General features: G+C 36.3%; 2 protein-coding genes across 5 annotated transcripts; both read right to left on the bottom strand.

Moving 5' to 3' along the window:
* Nucleotides 1-2,363: 2,363 nt before the first annotated feature.
* LOC125873097 (type 2 DNA topoisomerase 6 subunit B-like) lies at nt 2,364-11,649 on the bottom strand. 3 transcript variants are annotated; one of them, XM_049553970.1, is made up of 11 exons: nt 11,529-11,649; nt 11,336-11,444; nt 10,852-10,935; nt 9,851-9,877; nt 8,017-8,125; nt 7,807-7,882; nt 7,691-7,711; nt 7,158-7,330; nt 6,119-6,266; nt 3,693-4,118; nt 2,364-2,851 (listed from the first exon to the last, which is right to left on the bottom strand). In XM_049553970.1, exons 1-10 carry the CDS (start codon nt 11,622-11,624, stop codon nt 3,912-3,914), a joined length of 1,050 nt encoding a protein of 349 aa, XP_049409927.1. In that variant the 5' UTR covers nt 11,625-11,649; the 3' UTR covers nt 2,364-2,851; nt 3,693-3,911. The 3 variants fall into 3 exon arrangements, with proteins under 3 accessions (XP_049409927.1, XP_049409928.1, XP_049409929.1); XM_049553971.1 differs by having other exon boundaries at nt 2,364-2,705; XM_049553972.1 differs by having other exon boundaries at nt 7,158-7,279.
* Nucleotides 11,650-14,108: 2,459 nt separating this feature from the next.
* Nucleotides 14,109-22,943, bottom strand: LOC125873095 (probable protein phosphatase 2C 57). 2 transcript variants are annotated; one of them, XM_049553968.1, is made up of 5 exons: nt 22,829-22,943; nt 18,881-19,042; nt 17,421-17,627; nt 15,754-15,965; nt 14,109-14,935 (listed from the first exon to the last, which is right to left on the bottom strand). In XM_049553968.1, exons 1-5 carry the CDS (start codon nt 22,937-22,939, stop codon nt 14,371-14,373), a joined length of 1,257 nt encoding a protein of 418 aa, XP_049409925.1. In that variant the 5' UTR covers nt 22,940-22,943; the 3' UTR covers nt 14,109-14,370. The 2 variants fall into 2 exon arrangements, with proteins under 2 accessions (XP_049409925.1, XP_049409924.1); XM_049553967.1 differs by lacking the exon at nt 22,829-22,943 and adding an exon at nt 19,220-19,334.
* Between the last annotated feature and the right edge of the window lie 704 nt (nt 22,944-23,647).

The following is a 23,647-nucleotide window of genomic DNA, read 5'->3' as shown; positions in this document are numbered from 1 at the left end:
ATATAGCGTGCCTTTAAGTAATTAACTCATACACTAAAGAGATTTCTGTAAGTTACCCTAAGGGAAAATTATATATAATAGCAAACTATTAATTCAAATTAAATGTTATAAAATATACTTTGATTTAATTGTACCCTATAGCAAACTATTGCTATTTTCGTCACTCTCCCTGGTGGAGTCTCGCTCGCCACTCTCGTTTGGTAGCAGTCTCGCTCGCCTCTCTCACTTTATACAAAAACACAAATGTATAAAATGCGTTTGTGTTCGTATAAAGCGAGAGAAAATTATATATATACATATATTTTCGTTCCCCTCTCTCCCCTCTCCCAGATCTCGCTCGCCACTCTCCCAGATCTCGTTCGCTCACTCGCCTCTCTCATTTTATACAAACAGAAACGAAATGTATAAATTGCACTTTTGTTTGTATAAAGTGAGAGAAAATTGTATATACACATGCAAATACATATATGTTCGTCCTATACACTTATAATTATACAATACATATTTCCCTGCCCAGTTTTCTTTTGCCTTTCTGTCTTTCTCATTTTATACATACACAGATTATACAATTGATCTTTTGTATACAACTGTTTTTTTTTTGTATATGTATAGCGAATTATACAACTGCCTTCTTTGTATATGTATAGCGAATTATACATATACAAAAAATTAGGTCTTAGGAGCTAATTTTTTTCCAATTTTTTTGGATTATACAATTTTTACTTTAGATGTTTACGTTTCGATATTGACTCTGCTACCTACGTTGGCATAAATTGAATTGTTATGATTTTCTTTTTGTGTCAATTCTTTATGTTGTACAATTTTCTCTGCTTTCTCTTCAACTCGATCATGTTGGACAACTTCTAATTTATTGAGTGGGCTTACCTATGTTATTTTGCTCAATCTGTGAGGCAACTGTGAGTTCTTGACAGAACATAAGAGTTGCAATATTTGTATATGTTATACAACAATTTATGCTAACTGATGTTTCAGTAATAGTTTTCTTGGAGAATTATATTTGTAACAAAATAGTGACAGACACCCAAAATAATTATACAACTATTGTTTTTGTATATATATAACGAATTATACATATATATGTTTGCTATGGAGCGCAATTATGCAAACTTTGTTATAGCATACAAATATAAATTTTGTGTTTGCTATATGTGAAAATTGCTCTTATCCTAAACTAAATAGTTTTAGCCCATGGGCCGACCTCGGCTCGGCCCCGATCAAGCCTCAAAGATCAAAAGCTTATATGGGTCGGGCTTCTAAGCCCTAATTTTAAATGGGCTTGAAAAATTTCATCCCAACCTAGCCCAATAACAGGTTGGGTTGGGCCGGCCCCATGGGCTAAGCAAAGAAATAATTTTTCCATTAATTTTTCCTTGTCCAGTACTTCAAGAATATGTAATATTAATTATTTATTTTCAAATTATTTCTGAAGACCAAAGACTATACACCAAGTTATACGAGTATTGTGATAAAATACTCACATTAATAATTATATCTTAAAGAACATGCACGCTCCAAAATGAATAAGTAAGCATGAACGGAAGAAGGAATAAATAAACTTACCTGTATCTCAAGTACTTCAAGGAAACGAATTTATCTAGGCTGATATTATACGTGAAAATTTTCAAAGCAGCAAGGCTGAGTTAGTAATGAGATATTAGTCGAAAGACAGAGAAATGAAAAAGGTTCTTTCTCTTCAAACAAACATATTAATTCCAAATTATACAGAATATTTATTAATGACCTTAATTATTATTATCACAAACAATAATTCTATATACAAATTAACTGACACAAAATTATCATTTTCATAATGAATTAGATGATACATTATATATCCTAAAATCAAAACACAATGTTTTAATAAAATTGCTAATAACGCGATTACTAACTAAATTATTAGGAAGATCCATCTGTACTAAAAAAAAATATTCAAGAATAACAACGGTAGAAGATGAGAGACCTCATATATTAACATGGACTTACAAATAAAAATTTATACATTACAAGCAAACATTATTCAAGGTAGGAGATGAAAAATCACATCTATGTTGACAAGGGTTTACAAATCTAAAGAAAAAATTATACAAATCAAGCAAAATAAATCTGAAGTAATCAATAGGGCACTTTCATATAATGTACGATTTTGGGGCAAAAACAAGTTTGAAGTAACTTTTGAGATTTGAAAACTAATCTCCCAAAAACTAGATGATTTCTATGTTGAACTGATATTTGACAAAAGATAATAATTCTACAAGATACTTCCAAAATCTATGACCAAATGAATCCTTAGATATTTCAGTAACATGGAAAAAACTGAGGAAATGAAATTTTGAAGTGTATATCTACTTTGGACCATGAAGTCCATACATATTGTTTGCCCCCAGAATGATAAATCCATTTACCCTTTTCCATAGCAATAATAAAGCCAAGCAGAAGTAACTAGAATAGTTTGATTGTGAGGTAAACTATAAACATAATAAGAGAAGAAATTAATAATTGGACATCTAATAATGCTCCTAACCTTCTACAGATCCAAAGAGTTGTAAGCTTCTTCACCTTCTTGATATTCCTCGTCCATGAAATCCTCTTTCTGGAAACAATCATCTTCAAATAGGAAGGTTGGGGCTTCTTTATGCTTATGGGAGTTGCGATCATTTAATCTGATGACTGAAATTATCTTCTCCCTGATGCAATTTCCAACATTATCCGTGTTAACCTCTTGAGACTGTACCCCGAGAAGAGAACAACATTCTTCTTGGAAGTTCAGGTCATTGGAGGATAAGATCAGGCGAGCAAGCGTTTTTGCAAGGTCAGGTGCATAATCACATGTCTGAGGGAGAAATATTTTTAGAACTTTAGCTATGTATGCGAAGGAAAACTGAAATTTTGGCCATTTCAAGCTCAAAGAAGATCATAATCAGCTAGAAGGTGTATCGAGATTTTAAATTGGTTCATGTGGAATCCTATTGCACCTATAGCTAAGTTGTAGCAGTGGATTAATTTATACACACATATAGATACAAACTAATCAAATATATAGATAATGTCTGGGATAGAGGTTGCGGATGCATTAGCTACTGTCATACTATGTATGCTCCTGACCATGGATATGGGTACTGAATTTAAAAGGACTCTGCAGAAACATATGAAAGCATATGCACTTCCAGCTAATAAAAATGCTATATCTGACAAGCTGGAACAGCAGTGCTAAATAGATGATGCTTTAAAAGCCACTCCCAGTAAAAAGGAGAAATTTTTCTAGGAAGCTTTCATCCCCAATGAGGCAATGAGAATAGATTTCTTGCCAATCACTGCTCTAATTTATGTTTGAATAATTGTTATCCCTTGTTCAGATTCAATAAGCACTAGTCATATAGAACTTCAGATGGTGTTTAAAGAATGTGAAGTCCACATCATGCCTAGTTTCTGTATGTGAACTACCTAGCCAACTGGAATTACTGAATACTGTCTGCTTAGCAACCACTCTTTAAAAATCCGTATCAAAAGAAGAAGAAAAAACAAACTACTTTTTCAGCTTCATGTTTGGGTATGGACGTATAAGAATGCAGAATAGATCAAACAATGGGAGGTATTTTGTACATACCAAGCCAATACCAGGAACTAGAAAATCCAATGACCAGAAAGAATGCAGAGAAGAGTGAGAAAATTACCTTAAGTGCACGTGTACTTAGGAGAACCCCTTGATTATTTTCTTTCAAGTCATCCAAAGCACACTTGATAGCTTTTCTAGCTAGATTTCGATCAGGAAAACTGTTTTCTGCAACCCACTGTTTCACCTTGTCAACAAGTTAAGCAAAAGACAATTCTCATTGTTTGAAGTTAATGCTAAGAGTGTATGACCATGTCAATTCTCATGGATATGTATTATATTATGATGGATATTGTCTATGGTAACAATGGATGGCAATATAAATTTGGAAATCTGGTGGCAGGTTCTCCCATTCCAGCATTACACTATCATCATGATCTGCAACACTCTGCAGAGCCAACCCATAGCTTTTCCAGTTGATGCTTGTCAATGCATCGAGGGATGACTGAGCAATAGAACAAGGTACAAAGTCTTTGAAATATAAGATCTGAAATCAGGCATAGAAGATCATTAATACAAATTAAAGAAACACAAACAAACTACAACACTGAAAGGCGTGCGAGATACTGGCTTAACTGAAAGAAGACGAGCAAGTAATGCTTAGAGATGATTTTAAAAAACTTCAACAGAACCTCATCAACAGATACATGGAACTTAATTTTTAAAAAATTGCTTAAATATTTTGTTAATCTGAACATTGCTATTTCAAAGATCTTGGGTTGATTAACTTAAACTCCAACAGGAGGGAGGTTTGTGATTAGTGGATAACTTAAGCCAAAGCTCACTTGTATTACTGTCAACTGGAACAAGCCCTCAATTTGTATTATTCAGGGTCGGGATGTGACCCAAACTATTAACAACGATCCGTCCTTGGCAACGGGCGAAGAACCTGTTACTACTGTCAATCTTTAATAGTATAATATAAGTAACCCTTTGATTGAAAAAAAAATACTGGAACAAGCCTACTCAAAATTATGTCAAACTCAACACTGATGGCAGTTCAAAGTTAGAAGGGAAACTAGCTGGAGAAGAGGGGGTTCTAAAAGGTCATCAGGGAAAAATTGTCATGGCCTTCTCAGAGCTTCTTCCTTTAAGTTCTAGTAATGTTGCCAAGGCTATTGCACCTAGCACTGGCTTGCAGGGGTTTCCAGATAATGGAATTACTAATGTGCTACTGGAAATGGACTCTAAAATAGTAGTGGATATGATCAATGGCATCAGTGAACCATCAAAGCTGACTGACTTGATATCCAGAATATTTGACAAGCATGAACGGAAGGGGAACTCAATATTATGGAAGATGGGCTAGCTAAGTTTGGAGCTATCAGACAATCTTACAGAATTTCTATATTTGCTAATGAGCTCCCTCAAGCAGTGAGAGGAGTTTATATCATGGATAAAGCTGGCTTTGCTAACTTTAGAATCAAGACACAGAAGAAAGGAATTGGCCAAGTTTAGTGAGTAAGTGAGGATTCATATTGGAATCCTCATATGTTCATCGCACCTTTTTTGTGAGCTTAGCTGATAAGTGGGATTTCCCGAAAACCTTCCTTTGTGTCCTCACTTGTGTTTCATTTACTTTGGAGGTTAGATATTAAGTCCCCCTCCTTCGTATACTTTTGGAAACAACTGTAAGGACTAGAAATGGCTGGGACAGCCAACCAATAACTTGTATAGTTCACTAAGCAAAAGCTTTTGATATCCTCGAAGTTTAATAAGCAATATTAATTAGACTCAATACCAGAGACCATATTTGTCCACAGTAGATAAGATCGGATAATTAATGTATCCTGTTTGGTGTACACTGGGGATACTCGATTTTAGAAAATAGGTTATTTTATATTACAATATGAAAATCACACTTTCCACATAGAATTTTGTTTCCTGATATGTAATCTATTTATGAACATAAATGGAGCCACATGGTCAGTGGGGATTATACTGCCAACCCCAACTTGCTTGGGATTGAGACATAGTTGTTGTATGTGTAATGTAACCTATCCAATCCAATGTCATCAAGATGGCCATAAAGAAAGAGGTCCACTTGCTGGCCCTCAAAAGTTCAAAAATATTTTTCAGTTATTACTTGCATAAATAGTTATCTACACCATGATGTAGGGGAAGTTGCATAAATCTTAGCCTCCACACACCATAAAGTGCACGAGGTTCTTCACCTTGTGCTCCATGCTTATATGAAAACAAGAGATTCATAGTGTGATAAAAGACCCCTGAAAGTTGAAATCCCAAAGACATAAATAATGCATATCTGTGATATTATCATTAGTTTTCACAATCCACGCATTCTAGGACAACAAATGAACTCAAAACACAAGTTAATAGATGTTGGGAAAGAATATGCAACATGGCATCTATACAGTGAGCTATTATCTAACATTTGGTCACAACATAATTAATAAAGCACATATTGGAATGCAAACAGTTTTTACGCTTTTAAGAGTTTTCTTCAATTAATAATCCAAAGCAAACCTCTGTTTTCATGTCTTGTTCCCTGATGCTGGAAGAAGGGACTAGTTCTGACATATCATTGATAATCACAACAGCTTCCACCACCTGGCTATTTCCCTGAGAACTACCTGAAGAGTTAGCAACCCCAGTTCCAACCTTCAGGTTTTCCCTGAAATAAGAAACTACAACTTTATGTACAAGCTTGTTTCAATGCACTGCACATTGATTTTTTGTTTTGTTTTTGATTCTGCACAACAGTTACATCACCAAAGATCCTATATGAGATGTTGCAATTTTACATATACCATATGAGCCGTTGTAATTTCTAGTTTAGCACCACAAATAGATCTTAACTAAATTACGTTAGCAAACTTAAATCCTCCTACATCAAAACAGAGAAGGAGTCAATTGAGCTGTCAACCAGATTTTAAGAAACTTAAGTACTACTTCCTGCATGCTACATGTGATCAATTGTCTTGCCTCTACTCCTCCTTCAGTCTGCTTCTATGGTGGGAGTTCTATCATTCCCTTACATGTTTGATCCTGTCTTTCTCTCACCTGGTCCAGTGCATCCCAAGCTTCTTTTTCCCATCTTCACTCAATCTAACTATTTGGCACCAGTATTTTAAGAAGGTAAAATCTACAAATTGTATATTTCAGAACAATAATGCACTACTTTACATCACACTGAAGTACCTTAATGTACGGTCAGACATACAGACAAAACCACACAAGAAAGAGCGAAGAACTGCAAATGTTACACTTTTTAATGGGAAAATTGCAGAATGAAAGGCTAACTTAAAGTTAGTAGATGAAATAGTCCATGTAAAACAAGGAAATGACAAAGTTTAGGGAAACTATGTCAAAGTGTACAATGAAGAAACAAGAAATAGCATTTCTCAGTACTCTTTGTTATCTTTTCATGTTAGCACCTAAGAATTATGATTTCAACATGTGTAAGTAAGACCTATTAACACATTATCCACCCTTCAACAAAAACTAGAGGTTGGAATGCATCCATCATTCATTAACCAAAACCTAGCACCTTTCTAGTACTCACCCAATTGAGAAGCAAGTTTGGTGCTTACGAATATAATCCTTGAGTCCCACTTTCAAGCATTCTATGCTTTCAACAGGAGAATATGCAGAGCTGCTCTCAATTGCCAGAATACGACTTTCAATCTGTGAACTTAAAGGATCATCACCACATACTAAGAGTTCCATTACAACTTTCTGTAAGAAGAGAAATAAACTATCAGCCACAGAGAGGTAGTGGTCCTAGGCTCCTAGCTATTTACTAGAAAACAGGATATGGAAAAAGACAACTTTTTAAATATAATAAGGCCAAAGAAGTAGGTTAATGACATATAGAAGCTTAAAACTTTCAAATCTTAATGCGAATCTGATAACAACAGAAATATTTTTGACATGGTGAACTCATCCAAAATATATACACTTGCATTTAGTAGGTCCACACTGAACGCCTTGAGCAGTCTGAACAGTTAGTAGCTATCATTTATAAGAGGGGTCTATAGAGAAGATAGTTGCTTTTGATTTAAATATAAAGCATTTCAAGAAAAGTAATGAACTAACCGGAATCTTCAGAAGGATCATCTGCGTAAACAGAAATGAAAAACTGTAGTTAGAGAATTTTTCATATAATTTAGGAAATCATAGCTAGAATCAGCTGATAGACATGAAAAATGAACCTTTTGAAGAAAGCAAGTAATCTCTGCCAATAAGTCATCAAGGCTCTTGGATATTGATATTGATACTTCAGTCCCACTGCAAGGTATAGCTAATTAACCATGTGCGGAAAGACAGAAGCATAGAAAGGAGGGAAAAGACTAGATGGGTATGGTCAAGAGAAAACTAATTTAAGTGTAGCATCACATGGATGGAGCCCCTGAATGGCATACCTGAATTTGGCACCATTCTTTGCAGTTGAGGGTAGCTTTGTCAGTCTCCCAGCAGAATTAGAATCTTTCAGATTTAAGTTTAAATTGTATATCTCGCTCTCAGATATGCCTGCAACTTTCATCCCTCAGTTTAAACTACCAAATGTTCTCAATCCTATGTGATATAGGAGTACTTCCAACGTTATGTAATTGTCAAAGAAAGAAATATGTTATATATGTAAAACTTCTATAAACCTGTCATTATGAAAGATAATTATATCCAGAAACCATTCTTCCAAAGCAATTTATTACTAGTAGATAATGATCACCCTAAGCTAAAAGACAAGTTGTGTGAGCTTGATTGGAATTTGTTAAGTTAGATAACAACATAAAGTTCGATGAACTGTCAAACTGCATCAATTCTGCTTTTTAGTGGACACAACCTTTCTGAAGATGCTACAGATGAACATGTATTCTGTCATTAAAATTTAATGGTTAAGGAACTGTATCATTCAAGACATGATTAGCCAGGATTCAAAGAAGAGTTAGCGATGAGACGTTTTGAGTAAACAGTTGATCCCAATTTACCATGTTCACAAGATACAAGTTACAAAAATGAGGATGTTGAGATGGATGTGTAGGCATTCTAGGAGAGATAAGATTATAAATGAAGTTATCCGGGACAGAGTGGGAGTGGCCTCCGTGGTGGACAAGATGAGGGAAGTGAGGCCTGAGATGGTTTGGGCATTGAAGAGGAGAGGTGCAGATGCCCCAATAAGGAGGTGTGAGAGGTTGGATATAGTGGGTATGACGAAAGGTAGAGGTAGACCGAAGAAGTATTGGGTAGAGGTGATTAGACAGGACATGGTGCAACTTCAGCTCATCAATGACACGAGGATATGGAGATCGTGGATTAGGGTAGAAGGTTAGTAGGTAGTTGAGTTTTGTCTCACTTTTCAGCGGGATTAGGCTTGGCGGGAGTCTGGAAGCACCGTGTATGTCGTAGTAGTAGTCTTTTACATGTTTTTTTTCTTGCTTTTGATAGTTGTTATCATATATTTTTTTTGTATTTCAGTTACCGCATTATTTCGTTATTGGAACTGTTCTTTCTTTGGACAGTATGTACTACTTCTCTTATTAATTGACCTGTTTTCTCCACTGCCTTTTACATAATTAGTTTGATTTGTTGTATTTGATCCGAGGGTCTCTAAGAAACAGCCTCTCTACCTCCCCGAGGTAGGAGTAAGATCCGTGTACACTCTATACTCCCCAAACCTTACTTGTGGGATTACACTCTACCCTCCCTAGACTCCACATATGAGATTACACTGGGTATGTAGTTGTTGTTGTAATTTACCATAAGAAAATGTAGAGTTACTTTATTGGTAATGCCTCTTTTCGATTTAAGCGTTTCAAGGTTCTGAGACTGTTCGAATAGCAAAACCAAAATGTTGTGGAGTTAGTTTAACCTCTAAGTATCTCCAGCTTTAGAAAGCTGCCTCTAATCTTAAGATCATTATCAAATCCCTCAAAGGACAAAGGAAAGAACAGGACTAGCAAAAGTAACACGTGCAGATTAGGTCATGCATAAACTGCCACCAAAGCATAGACCAATGGAAAAAACAAACACATCTTAGCTCACAAGAGTTTTAGAAAACTAAAGTAGCAAAGTTCAGAGGAGCAGAAGGCAAGCAAGAAGTTCATCCTCTAAAGTTGAAGTAGTTACAGTACTTTATTGATACAACTTCAATCATACATCACAAAAATATTACTATTTTCAAAATTTGTCAATTTTTATCCTAACAATAAATCTGACTAGGCAAAAGAATTATTCACCAAGAAGGGTAAGACTTACTTGTAGTTGCAAGAGAAATCATCCCATCTGCAATGTAATTATACTATATCATCAGCACACTCACAGGTGGTAGAAAAAAAGTTATGGAAGGCTTTTCAATTGTATCTTCCAAGCAGGACGACATTAAAGGCCGAGACACATAATTTTGAGTTGCAATACCTGTGAAATGCCGTGAGAAAATTAAAAATTGAATTCTTATGTTAGTTACTTACTTTTCCTCTCTTTATGTTGTTTTCTATTTTTTCTTGTACGGCAGCCATGGGAGTAAAACAAAGGCATTTATGCAACCTGTACACTTGGTGAATATTCTGTTACTTTTCCCCTAGAATCACCATATTTCTTTCTCTTTCATCTCACCCCACAATATACTCCTCTTTTTCAGCTCCCTAATCTGTTAGTTCAAATCTGAAGAACAATGTTCCAACTTCCAAGTATCTCAAGTTGTGCATCAAATTATGCTTCACCCCAAGGGATGGAGTAGACGGTGACGTTTTCTAGTACTTTAATCAGAATTTTAGTTGGTCAGAATAAATTCTAGTCATGGATTATGGGAATGCACCATCTAGGAACCACATGCACAATTGTCTCGGCGTTGTGCCTAAACACTAGAATAGATCATTACTCCTCTTGTCCCAAAATATATGTCACTTTTCACTTTTCGATAGTCAATTTGACTAATCTTCGAAGCTATATTGGATTAGATTAAATCAATATTTTAGAATTAAAATTTAAATATCCCAAAACAATACGAAAATTACTATAAGTTGCAATTCTTCACATATCAATGAGGTGAAAAAATATATCTTAAAATGTTGATCAAAGTTCTTTTAGTGTGAGGTCTTGTTTCCTTCATATGTACACACAAATATGTTTAGATGAGAGCTCTGTGTCTACTGAACCTTAAACCAAAGCTATGTGCGCATCCGGTATGACTCTCTGAGAAATATAACTTGGGAAAATAGAGTCAAAACATAACAAGCATGTAATTGCCAATTGCTTACCCCATTGACTAGCCAGAGTAGGGTCGTTTCGGTATTTCAGATATTGGTAATCCTCCGGTTTGCTCCCAACACCAGTATCAGAAACTGTTGGTGAGAAAATTTAATGATTCATCATCATAGATTCTTTCTGCTAACTGTATTAACACAATATATCAAACTGCAGTTCAAACTTCAAAGTACAACTCTGTATTTTGTTTCTTAAATGCAATTTCATTTCCCTATTACAAGCATAAAAAAGTCTCGGATCAGAAAGAAAGAAAAATTACTCGCAAATGTGATTTTCATAAATCCAGTAAAACTAGTCAATGCGTCTTCCAAACTGAATCACTCTCAGATGACGCATCTTCTTATACCATCATAGACATAAATATACAGAATTACGGCATTATATTGAGACAACAGATACGAATTTCTGATGGAAGAGTCGGAACTGCGGTTACCATAAACACACACTCATATATATAGAGAGAGAGAGAGAAATTGCCTGATATTCGAACGAGCGGGAGTGCAAATCGAGAAAACGAGGTCAATTTCACGGATAATCTGCAAAGATCATCGGACATGCGGCATCGTTGAACGGCGCAGAAAATGAGCTGCAAAAGTAGAAGAAGAGTGAAAGTGAAGTTCAAATTGGATTAGAAATGCATAGTGGCTATGTTTGGGGGAAAAAAACTCACATGTTTATATAGCATTTTCACAGAGGAGATTTCGATTTCCATTGAAGTTGCAGTATGCAGAGGAAGAAGCACTGTATACCCGCCAATTGCAATCATCTGCAACTTTGAGCGCCTCGCTTCGGGTGTGTTTATATTGCCGCTTAAAGCCTTAAAACAAATTTAGAATTTAAATTTAAATTTAAATTAATGAATAACCAATACTCTATATCCATCATTCTTTTGTGACAATGAATCGAACCTAAACATTATTATAAATTTCAATTTCATTGTTGGTTATATTTTCATGAACATTACATCTTCATGGATGTATACTATGTCTTTCGTACTCAAATCATAGGAAAAAAGGACAATATTCAAGGTATTTAGTGAATGGAATTTTACGTTCATGAAGTCAGGATTGAGATGAACCATGTTTAAGCCTCCAAATTTGAGAACCTCATTTCTTAACAATGATAGATTATAATTTATTTTTTAAAAATAATATGGAATACTATTTGTATAAAAAATAAAGTTTTCATAGAAAATGAAAGAATTATTAGAAGAAACTTGTCATATTTGGAGTACAATTTAAATTTAAGGACTTCATTTGATTTTGACTTTAAACCTCTAATATGCTTAAGCCGCCCCTGAGTTTCACATTCATAAAAACCAGGTTTGAGATGATCCATGTTATGGAACCAAAAACGACGACCTATCTTACATTGGCAAAGGAAGACATAGTTCAAGTGTCACTTATCTTAACATTAACACTACTCGGACTAATCAACTTCCAGCTTAGATATAAAGAACATGGCATTGTGTTCTTTTTGTAAAGGCAAGCACATTGTAGCCACTTAAAGTTTTTTGCTCTGTTGTATATTGATATTCTGTTACCTTTCATAATCGGTACATTATTTCGTATTGATGCCTACTTCTAGATCCTTCACAAATACATAGACAGTCCTCTTTAGTAGTGTTGCCGAGACCTTCTGGTTATAACATCTTAAATTGTATATTAAAAGAAATAATAGATCAAGTTGTAACACTAATTTATTATTCTGATGTACAAGTTGTATTGTTTAACAGTAAAGATTCTTTCTAGTGTATGAATATTTTAGCAACTATGCTTGCCACAAAATAATTGTCATTAAAAGTTTAATGGCTAGTAAATGTTTAAGCGATTTTTTTTTTTTGTTGCTAAAAACACATTTTTTTGGTAATACATAAACAAACACTCAAAGTTGGTCTAAGTTGGCAAGTAAACACTTCAACTTTGACTATGCACAATAATACACCTCAAGTCATCTCCTCTATGTTAGTTGAGTACTCCAACTTGTAAAACGGATCATCTAGACATCTTCAAAATTTATGTGTCACGTCAACATCAGGTGTCTACAAGACACAATGGGGAGTGTTTAGTTGTCTATTGAAATCAAGTTGAGGTGTCTAGACATGTACTCTCAAAGTCAAGTGTTTACTTGTCAATTGAGACCTAGTTTGAATGTATGTTTTGTGTATTATGCCTTTTGGATACTACTCTACTGAGTCTATGTCGTTGAATGAGAATGATCAATGATTGCTGGCAAAGATGTAACGTTACCATGTTCATCTAAATATAACAGATGGATCCCTATATTCTTTACTGTATTTTCTTCACCAAACTCCGCGATTTACATCTTATCTCCACCTTCCATAATCTGTTCATAAAATGGTTCTTGTAAGTAAGATCTGTAAAGTACACATGATAGTTCTGCGTGACTAGCATATATTTCATAATCATATTGCCAATGGTAACATTTTGAAGGCATTCTTCCAACAATATTAAAGCTCAATCCACGCAGATGGAAACCTCTTGAAGTTGGTACTTTGACAAACTTTCGAACACACCAGACAATCATTCCTAAGAATTTATACTCATTATGTGTGGGCATAGTAAAGCAGATAGACGAATATGTTACTCGATTGCTGCAAAAATTTGGAATCTCATTGCTTTGGAGATAAATTTCTAACCCCTGCTTTATCAAACAAAGATGGAAGATTATTAGTATGGAAGAAGAGACGAATTCATTTCTCATACGTTCACTCAACTAACAACTTTTATATCAGAAAGTCACTCAACTTTGTTTTATAACAGAAAAGTGACCGTCTGAGAAATTAACTCCACGAGAGATAGATAGAGAGAGAAAGAGATAGATAGATACAGAGACTAGCCGGATTAGGATTTTTTCTAGATTGAAATGGTAGAGTAGGTGCACTAAAGAACCCTTCATTGAACGGATTCTGGAGAGAAGCACAATTTACCTAGTATTTTCTTAGAAACAAAAGAGAATACTCACACTGATAAGTATAAAACAAAAATACAATTTATATGCAAAAAATTATGATAAACTAAAATAAAGCACAAATCTCAGGCAGAAGTTGACTCAAGTAAGCCCGAGTATAATACGCAGCTACGGAGCGCACAATAGAAAGAACAGAGAGAAGCTCCAAAGAAAAAGTACACACCAAGATGATCAACTGTCTGGAAAACAGTGACCATTTTGCACCTGCCAACCCTGCATCTTAGTTGGATAGTATGCTAGCAAGACTTCAATGAGAAAATTAATGGAAATGATATCTCAAGTTAAAATTTATCAAGAAGGTTCAGAATCACCTAAAACAAAGAAAATGTTAGTTAATCAGACAACAGCGCCGCATATGTTACAGTTGGTTGGTCAATCTCTCCCATCATCTAACCATAAACTACAAGAATGAGAAGCAACAAGGGAAGGGAGGAACAGCGAAAAGAGGGGAGGAGAGATCTTTTAACTCCTAGAACTGAAAACTAAAAGATCATAAAACAAAAAGGTCATGGTTTACTATCTTAATCTTTCAAGGTATCCAAAAAGCCCTGCAACTCTTTTAAGCCTTCTGCAGAAATGCTCCTATGCACCCGTCCGCGTGGGACAACCAAGTTGGGAGGTGGCTGCTTTTGAAAACACACCACAACCACAGATAAATTGTCCCCGCTCTTTCTTTTCAGAGCCTCATCAACGAGATCTTTGCTGCACATCACTGGATTATTGTGTTCCTGAAGCCTTCGACGAGCAAAGTCAACAGCATTCTGGCTCATGAAGACATCCCATATACCGTCACAACCTATTATGAGAAACTCGTCCTCTTCTGTAAGTCTGGTGCTCATAAGTTCAGGTTCTCCACTAAGTGGACCACCATCAATAGATTTTAATCCTTCCAGGTGCCAATCTCCTAAAGCACGAGCCACATTAAGTTGTCCATTCAGGTAGCCATCATACACATATCCTCCAGAAGCTTCAATCCGCTCTTTCTCCCCAAAACAACCAGGTTTGTGATCTCTCGACATCTCAATAGCTTTACCACGACGACAAAGTACAGCTCTACAATCTCCAGCATTTGCCACAACCAGCGAACTGCTTCCCATGCAAAAGATCAAAGCAAAAGTAAGATAACATATTTAGGTGATCCCCTCATTCTAGGCTGAGAAAGCATGTGGGTAGCAGGGGTAATTCAGTGTAGTTATCCAAAAAATTATTGACAATATTGCAGGCAAATGAACAAAGAGTCGCGGTTCTCATGGACATGGTGACATAAACATCTTTTGGAGAAAATTAGATTACACCTCCTCAGAGAAATCTAATGTTGAATGCAGATGGCACTATAAACTCATCTCAAGATACATGACTGAAAAGTAACTGAAAGAGCTTCCACAGGGGTGTTTAGTCAAAGGTCCAGTGCCATGAGAATTAGTACAAGTCCCAACCTTTGTTGCCCCTCAGTAGAGTAACTGTACTTAGCAAACTGGTAGGATTGAGGTACGTAGGTGCGTGAAAAATACAGGAATTTATCGAAGTTTCCAACAAGACATCTGTAGAGAACCTCAAGCAAATAATTTAACTGCAAGATCTTACATGTTGTGTATCTTGGACATAACAAATTACCTAAGAACTTAGTAGTAAAACAAATATCCACTGATCAAAAACAGAAAAACTATGAGAAAAGTACAAATATTCTAGTAGAAATGTAGTGCAGATGCTCTAGTTGAAAAGACACAGAATTCCTACAAATTAATGGTATCAAACTGCTTCCAAATTTAGGCCCACCTTGAACCCGGCTTAACCCATTGCCCCCATTCAAAATTCAAAAATAATGAAAAATAAATGGAAACTAAACAGGCAACAAATGAATTTTTAAGTCAACAACAGATGATTAAAGTTGAGAACAAGTGAACCTTCCAATAATAAGGGCAGCCAAAGCAGTGGTACCGGAAGCAAGATCAGCATCCAAGTTGCAGGCTTCTGAAAAAGCAGTATCAGTTTGCAAAAATGCAGAAGAAATTGCCCTATCAATCTGCCTTGGGAAGTCTTCATCCTCAGCAATAAACCTTGGTAAATGGTTGCAAGCAAAATCAGCTGCATGTTTTCCTCCATGTCCATCGAAAATCTTGCATTAAAAGAAAAAAAAGGTTGAGTTTTAATACATCAAACAATTTTTTTAAACTATATCCACCATAGATCTGTGCATATGCAAAATGTCTTAAATGCTTCCTAACAAGCACAAACATCCCAAAAGCAAGAAGACTTTCAATCTGTAAGCAAGCTTGATCTTAAAGTCAATATTCTTCAGTTTCATCACAAAAGCAACACGAAAAAGGCTGCACTCTAGATTAAATTTTGAGATGTCTAAAACAGATCCCAAATTTGAATATTTCTTTCCTCTCCATAAGTAATCACAGTTCTTGGTGTTACTTCAAGCTCCAAAGAAACACTAGTTCAGAGAATACTCCAGGCAATTGTAGAGGAAACATAATGAAATGAAACAAACGGAGTGGCTAAATAAGCAACTCTGTGAACACACTAATCAGCTTGAAACTTCTTTATTACCATTCAGCTCCAGTACTGTCTGGATGGTGGCAGCATAATGACTAGTTAATGATTGTTCATCTTTCAAACACCAAATAGTACATGCTTGAAATGACTTTAATGATAAACTTTTTTATGAAGTGAAATGATTTTACTGATATCATTAATTGAGTATGAGAAGAAACATTCCAGCTCCCTCCCCTTTGAGGATAAAAAGTGCCCATGCAATGGAAACTTAAGGGGGGAAAAGCCTTATAAATTCCCTTTCCTCAGTTTTATCAATATACCCAACTAGCCATGGGAAGAAAATAACATCAAAAACTTAAAACATAAGACATCTAACTATGTATTTCATCAATACATTCCCTCCTGGCACATCAGTTTCAGACATTCCCAAAGCATTTAAAGTGGAAATGGCTACCTGCCGTCTAGCAATTCTAACCAAGTACCACAAAATTACAGCCAATCCCACCTATTTATTACGAAAAAGGAAAAAAAGAACTGGTACAAAAAAAAATTCAGAAACTGCACTTTGTTCTGAAACTTCAAAGTGCCCATTGTCTGTGTTTCTTTCCTCCCTTTCAACTATTTGTATTTTTATGACTTATGAGCCTCAGGTTGACAGTTCAATTATTCTTGTTAGTTCACTATCTAAACTTGAAGAGAGTGGATCTAGAGCTATTTACATAGCACTAGAATTGATTTATACTTGTTTAATGCTAACGCAAAACAAACAGATCAAGTCAACATATAGGTACCAAATACGTCTGAAAATCAAGGTCCCGAATATGAAATTAAAATAAGAATAATAAAAAGGTAGCACAATGCTCACTGAACCAGGGAAACTGGAGCAATCAGGCATTGCCTTCCCTGTCACAATGTTGAATAATTATAACATAATTTATTCCCAACGATGTGGAATTACAGTTGCCACCATATGTAATTAACTAATACTTTTTCAATAAGTTATGTAATTAAATAATAATTAATATCATGCCTCAAGTTCGTGAAGTGCAAGAGCGGAGAAAGTTGTTACCCCGTAGAAGGCATGAGTCCCTTCATTAGAACTAGCTGTTCTATGGTGGCTCATTAAATTGTCGGTACACACATAAACATCTTCCATGCTTGACCGAGATCCAATGTCAGCCCAAGCACCTGAGCGAAGTATGGGAAGGTACTCTGTTGCATGATCACCTATAGTTGTTCTTGGTTCAAGAGGAACATCTGATAACTTGGTTCTCACCTGGTAAATCTCCACTCAAAACTTCAATACACATCAAGAAAATACAAAATCACCAAAGATCATACAAAGTCTGAGAGTTTCAAGTTCTTCCGCTAGCAACTAATACAAAGAAAGATAAAAGTACAAAGTAACAGACCATAATTTCCAGATAGAGAGACCAGAAAAACTTAATAAATAAATCAGGCAAACAAACAAAGTATACGGATGCATCAGTTCAAATATTAAACTTATATTATTTCAAAAACTACGCTATTAAGAATTTTCATATAAACCTAGGACAAAATTCATATTAGATTAATGGAAGAGGTATACTTTTCAAAGAATCACAAGCAATAAACCATGAAATGACATCCTCCTAGTAGATGCTACTCAACTTAGCATCGCCAAGGCTTAAGGTTTTTTTTTTTAATGAAGTAAGTTGTTTCATTACTGGCATCAAGAAGATGCAATGAGTACGGCTTAAAGTTAAGTTAAGTTCTGCAGAGTGGTGGTTAGACCAACATTGTTGTATGGGGCTGAGTGATGCCAGTCAAGAATGCACATGTTCAGCAGATGAAGGTTTCAGAGATGAAGACGCTTATATGGATGTGTGGACATACTCGGAGAGCTATGATTAAGAACGAAGCTATACGGGACAAGGTGGGAGTGACATTAGTGGAGGACAAGATGAGGATGCTTAGATGGAGGTGTGGACATGTGTGAACATACTCGAAGAGATAAGGATTAAAAACACTAGTGCCCTATAAATTTCAACATTTTATTTTGCACAGCCATCAAACACGGTTGGACCTATCCAATACCAAATGCTTCCACACATCTCCCCAATAAGACAACTAAACAGCTTCTATTGCTTTAGAAAATACATATGATAACCTTCCTAACTTTAGTTGCTATCTTCATCAAAAGTAATTATAGATATAAGCAAAAACACATCCATAACATACTGATATATGCAACAAACAAAACAATAGAGAAGTACTTATTTTGTTTCCTTTCTGCACTAAGACAACTAACCCAAATTATCAATTATACAGCTAAATAAGCAAACTACACATCAATGCCAAACTAGTTAGAATTGATCCTCCGTATCCATTCCAATACTCAATAATTCATCTTATAGTAACAAATTAAGTTTTTCTCAAACACCGGATCTAAGGCAAGTACATTCCAACTAGTAATTTTGCAAAGTAATAAATCAAACACTAAAAAAACCAAAAAAAATAGAACATTTCCGATAAAGAAGAGAAATTTACCAAAGAGGGGTGTCGAACAAGGGACTTCTTGGTGGCAGAAGCCACTAAACGGCGATCTCCAGCAAGAGGGTTAGGTGGTTTGCTGTTGCTGGAGCTCTCATTTCCTCTGCTGCAATTATCAAACATCAATTTACTTTCTTCCATTTTGATTCTCAACCATAACTGCACAGCAAGAAGAAAAAAAAGTGAATGAATGTAGAAATTGTGCAGAAAATTAGGGATCTTCCGTGCAAATTTGATTGAATCTAGGGTTTAAAATTAAAGGGGATTGTAAGGGTTAAGGAGCGGGAAAATAGGGATTTTTAGGGTGTGGGAGGAAACAGAGAGATTTAGTGATACAGAGAATGCAATTGGTGTTTTTAGGGATCTCTCACTCTCAGCGATGATTTTGAGGTGGGGACTCAAGCAAGACGACGGTGATTCCTTTGACAAGTAAAAAGGTTTTCTCATATTTCTAATATATAATATATACTAATTGTTTTATATTATCAATAAAATTTAATTTATTATGATATATAGCATCTCGTAGAAATAGAGAATAAGATTATGTATAATAAATTCTTTTTCTGTCCTTGGACAATTTTTTAGACTCCACCGTGTTAAATCTATAGCTCGATATGACTCAATAACAATGACTTCGATTATGGTCAAGTTTATTTAAGGTAAGACTTTCGGCATGGGCACGTGTCGAGATGACATCAGAAGACCTTACTAAGGCACGACAAGGGCTGGGCAACTTAAAGAAAGGTAAGGCAAGGCTATGAATGCAACATGATCATAGCTAAAACAAGTTCGTGGGCTATGAATTGGGCAAGGCTGATGGCTAAGGAGAATGGAAACTAATTGGCAAGCTACGCAGAATATGTGCATAAGACAAGCATGTGGACAAGTCGTTAATGGAGCCAGAGTGGGTATTTGATGCTAGATTTGAAGGTTGCCTACATATGTTACGCACATGCATCGACAATTGGTCAGTTTAATTTCTGGTCGTTTATGGCTCAATCAGCTAGTAGTTGAATTTATATTTTGAATATGGCCTAGCTGCTAGAGGATGTCAATTGCATAGGATAGACCATGTGTCTGGCATATAATAAAGTAACATGGCCTATTTAGTGGCACAAACAAATTTGGCTTATCTGAGTTTCATGTGCTTTTCTGTGGCACGGGTTTAACATAAAATTTGAAAGTGATTCATTTATATGACCTTTTGCGTTGTGTTTTGTATAATTTGAGTGTTGAACTAGATTGAGGGAAAAGAAGAGGCTAAGTCGCACGTGCGTGATTCTTGTGTGGAGCCTAACCAAAATTTAAAAAAAAATTGTGAATGAAATTGTTCCCCTTAACTAGAGGTTCTAGTTTTGAATTTTGGATATAATTTTTTTATATATAGGGAGCACTACCTACGATTTAGTCGGATAATCTTTGTTAGGGAGTGTTATGTAATGACCCTCCTAGTCATTTCTGTGTTTTGTCTTCTTTGTGTCGTTTAGAGTGTTCCTGTAACGATCCCAAGTCATTTATGACTTGCTGGGACTGACAGTTCGATCACCTGGTCGTTCGTTTGGTTATTGTGCGAGTTTTAGTGTTTTTGGAGCTTATCAACCTTGAATGATCATTTTCTATCAAAAGTTCAAGAAGATGACATCGAAATCCAATTCTGACGATTTCATCAACTCTGGAAGGGTTATTTTAGGCTAGTAGCATGGTCGGCATGACTCTCGAGGTTTTCAGTGTGAGTCGGTGCGATTAGGCGTTTTAACTTTAAGTTTAAGCCTAAGTTTGACTTTAGTCAACATTCTGAGTAAACGCGCTCGGATGAGAATTTTGATAGCGCGGTTAGCTCCGAAATGTTGAGTTTGGTCTAGATTGACCCTTCTATTGTGTCCTGAGGTTTCCGATATTTTTTTCGAGCCATTTTGTGGTTTTTAACTTAAAATGACATTTGGGTGTGGGACCCACTTTTTGTTAAGATGACCTTGTATGAAAATTTTGACTGCGCCATTGAGTCCAGAATATCTAATTTGGTATGGTTGCATATCTCGTTTGCGTGCACGGGTTTCGAACGAGTTCGAAGCACCCCATCAGAGTTTTTTAAGTTTTGGGAAAAATTGCAGAAAAATCTGCTATAAAATGCAGATTATCAGCAACCCTTTTCCAAACTTAAAAACCTCATCTCTCTCTCATCTCTCATCCGAATTAGGTGATTCGAAGTGCGAGAGCTTCGTATTTTCAGTGGCTTCGCTGTAGAGTGTTCGGAAGTTGTCGGGTGAGCACAGTTTGAGGTAATTTCGCGATAAACCTGACTAGCCTTTGTTTTTGGCATTCTTGTTTTGGTCTTATCTCTCTCATTTTAGCTCAGTTTTGGGTGATTCGAAGTCCCACGTGTTGGGAGTTGTCGTGGCTTCGTCGTGGAGTGTTCAAGGAGTGCTGGGCACCATTAGATCCTTGTAAATTTTGAGTTTAGATTGTTGCATATCTTCTTTTAAGTTGATTTAAGTGTGGTTTTCTTGCATGTTGGTTTTTGTTGCGTTTTGAGCCTCAAATTGTGTTCCATTTTGGAACACAATTTTGGGGTACTGTTTTGGGTCACTTGACAGAGTCAAATTCGAACAGTTCAGTGCGGGTACGATTCCCATTTTGACTCCAAAATTGATCTGTCTCCGTTTGTTGTGATTTTGGTGTTTAAATGACCGTACTAATGTTGTGATCTTATATTTGATAGAGTGACAACGTTCAAAGGTCGTTCAGGAAGGAAAAACTCCGATAAAGTGATTTAGAGCGCGCACGGTCGGCCTTAAGGTAGGCTATGACTTCCTTTTTTTTAGATTGAGCTTAATTGTGTAAAAGCATGTCGATTGGAGTGAATTGGGGGTGGGTACCAGTTTCCTACCTTACTTTGATTAGATACCTCATGTTAGGTTCGATTGGCCATATTTCGGGTATAGTATCATGTTAACCGATTTAGTAGAGTTGCATGTTTATGTGTTAAATGTTATTGTATGCTTGTATGTTATGTGTTGTATGCCTTGTTCATCCTTAATTGTAAGCATGATGTCCTTAGTCTAGGTTAGGATAACATTGCCTTAGACTTATGACCCGTGTGGGCTGGATAGCCTTGACTTTCTGCCCACGTCGTTCGGATGACTTAGCTCCTTGTAGACTGGAGTAGCAGACTTGAGTCTGATAGTTTGAGCCTTAGATTAGGCGTTATCGTTGCTTGCTGCACTTTTGTATCTTCTTCATCTAGTTCTGATGCGTTCTCGAAGGTTTAATGCATCATTAAAGGTGTGGGATTGAGATAGTATAGGCTTGGAGCCTTTTCTGTGATTTCTTAGAGTGGACGGCGTTCCACGGTGATTGTTGTTGGATTGGATCCTATTGGAGATACCATCACCCCCGGGGTCGTTCTTTCTAGTTGGGCTAAGAGTGTGCTGCTAGCTGGGTGTCCCCGGGTCGCTCTTTCTAGCTGGGATGGGAGTTGACTGCATGGTAGGACGACTCGTGATAGCTACCTTACTCACGAGTCCCTCTTTCTAGCTGGGCTGGGAGTGGACTGTTTAGTTGGGTGCCCCCTAGAGTCGCTCTTTCTAGCTGGGCTGGGAGTGCACTGCTGGCTGGGTGGAGTCTGATGGATTATCTTGGTTACTTTGGGCTGGGAGCCCGGTTTCCTTCTTTCTCAGTAGACTTAGTGAAACGACCCCAAAAATGCCCGAAAATATGCTTCGAAAACACCTATAATTGTAATTTTCATATATCTCAAAATCTGTGCATGATTTCGGAAATTCGACTTCATATTCTCGTTTAGGGGGTCAAATTGAGTGGGAAATGGGTCTAACCCAAATTTTAGAGCAACCGTATCAAAATCCGAAATTTCCAAGTGAAGCCNTTAAGGAGCGGGAAAATAGGGATTTTTAGGGTGTGGGAGGAAACAGAGAGATTTAGGGATACAGAGAATGCAATTGGTGTTTTTAGGGATCTCTCACTCTCAGCGATGATTTTGAGGTGGGGACTCAAGCAAGACGACGGTGATTCCTTTGACAAGTAAAAAGGTTTTCTCATATTTCTAATATATAATATATACTAATTGTTTTATATTATCAATAAAATTTAATTTATTATGATATATAGCATCTCGTAGAAATAGAGAATAAGATTATGTATAATAAATTCTTTTTCTGTCCTTGGACAATTTTTTAAACTCCACCGTGTTAAATCTATAGCTCAATATGACTCAACGACAATGACTTCAATTATGGTCAAGTTTATTTAAGGTAAGACTTTCAGCATGGGCACGTGTCGAGATGACATCAGAAGACCTTACTAAGGCATGACAAGGGCTGGGCAACTTAAAGCAAGGCTATGAATGCAACATGATCATAGCTAAAACAAGTTTGTGGGCTGTGAATTAGGCAAGGCCGATGGCTAAGGAGAATGGAAACTAATTGGCAAGCTACGCAAAATATGTGCATAAGACAAGCACGTGGACAAGTCATTAATGGAGCCAGAGTAGGTATTTGACGCTAGATTTGAAGGTTGCCTACATATGTTACGCACATGCATCGACGGTTGGTCAGTTTAATTTCTGGTCGTTTATGGCTCAATCAGCTAGTAGTTGAACTTGTATTTTGAATTTGGCCTAGCTACTAGAGGATGTCAACTGCATAGGATAGACCATGTGTCTGGCATATGATAAAGTAACGTGCCCTATTTAGTGGCACAAACAAATTTGGCTTATCTGAGTATCATGTGTTTTTCTGTGGCATGGGT

This window comes from Solanum stenotomum, chromosome 8, assembly GCF_019186545.1.
Source record: "Solanum stenotomum isolate F172 chromosome 8, ASM1918654v1, whole genome shotgun sequence".
Taxonomy (NCBI): domain Eukaryota; kingdom Viridiplantae; phylum Streptophyta; class Magnoliopsida; order Solanales; family Solanaceae; genus Solanum; species Solanum stenotomum.
The sequence above is the reverse complement of the archived record's forward strand: the minus strand, read 5'-3'. Positions and strand labels throughout refer to the sequence as shown.

What these genes read in the sequence shown, in the direction of transcription:
- LOC125873097 (XM_049553970.1), bottom strand. Translation starts at nt 11,624, where the DNA reads ATGATTGCAATTGGCGGGTATACAGTGCTTCTTCCTCTGCATACTGCA. An exon ending in GATTTCTCTTGCAACTACAA is followed by an intron (nt 8,126 to 9,850) that starts GTAAGTCTTACC and finishes TGAAAGTTGCAG; the next exon opens with GCATATCTGAGAGCGAGATA. An exon ending in TGATCCTTCTGAAGATTCCG is followed by an intron (nt 7,331 to 7,690) that starts GTTAGTTCATTA and finishes CTCTTCTTACAG; the next exon opens with AAAGTTGTAATGGAACTCTT.
- LOC125873095 (XM_049553968.1), bottom strand. Translation starts at nt 22,939, where the DNA reads ATGAGAAAACCTTTTTACTTGTCAAAGGAATCACCGTCGTCTTGCTTG. An exon ending in GGACTCATGCCTTCTACGGG is followed by an intron (nt 15,966 to 17,420) that starts GTAACAACTTTC and finishes TTTTAATGCAAG; the next exon opens with ATTTTCGATGGACATGGAGG. An exon ending in GCTGCCCTTATTATTGGAAG is followed by an intron (nt 14,936 to 15,753) that starts GTTCACTTGTTC and finishes CATGGGAAGCAG; the next exon opens with TTCGCTGGTTGTGGCAAATG.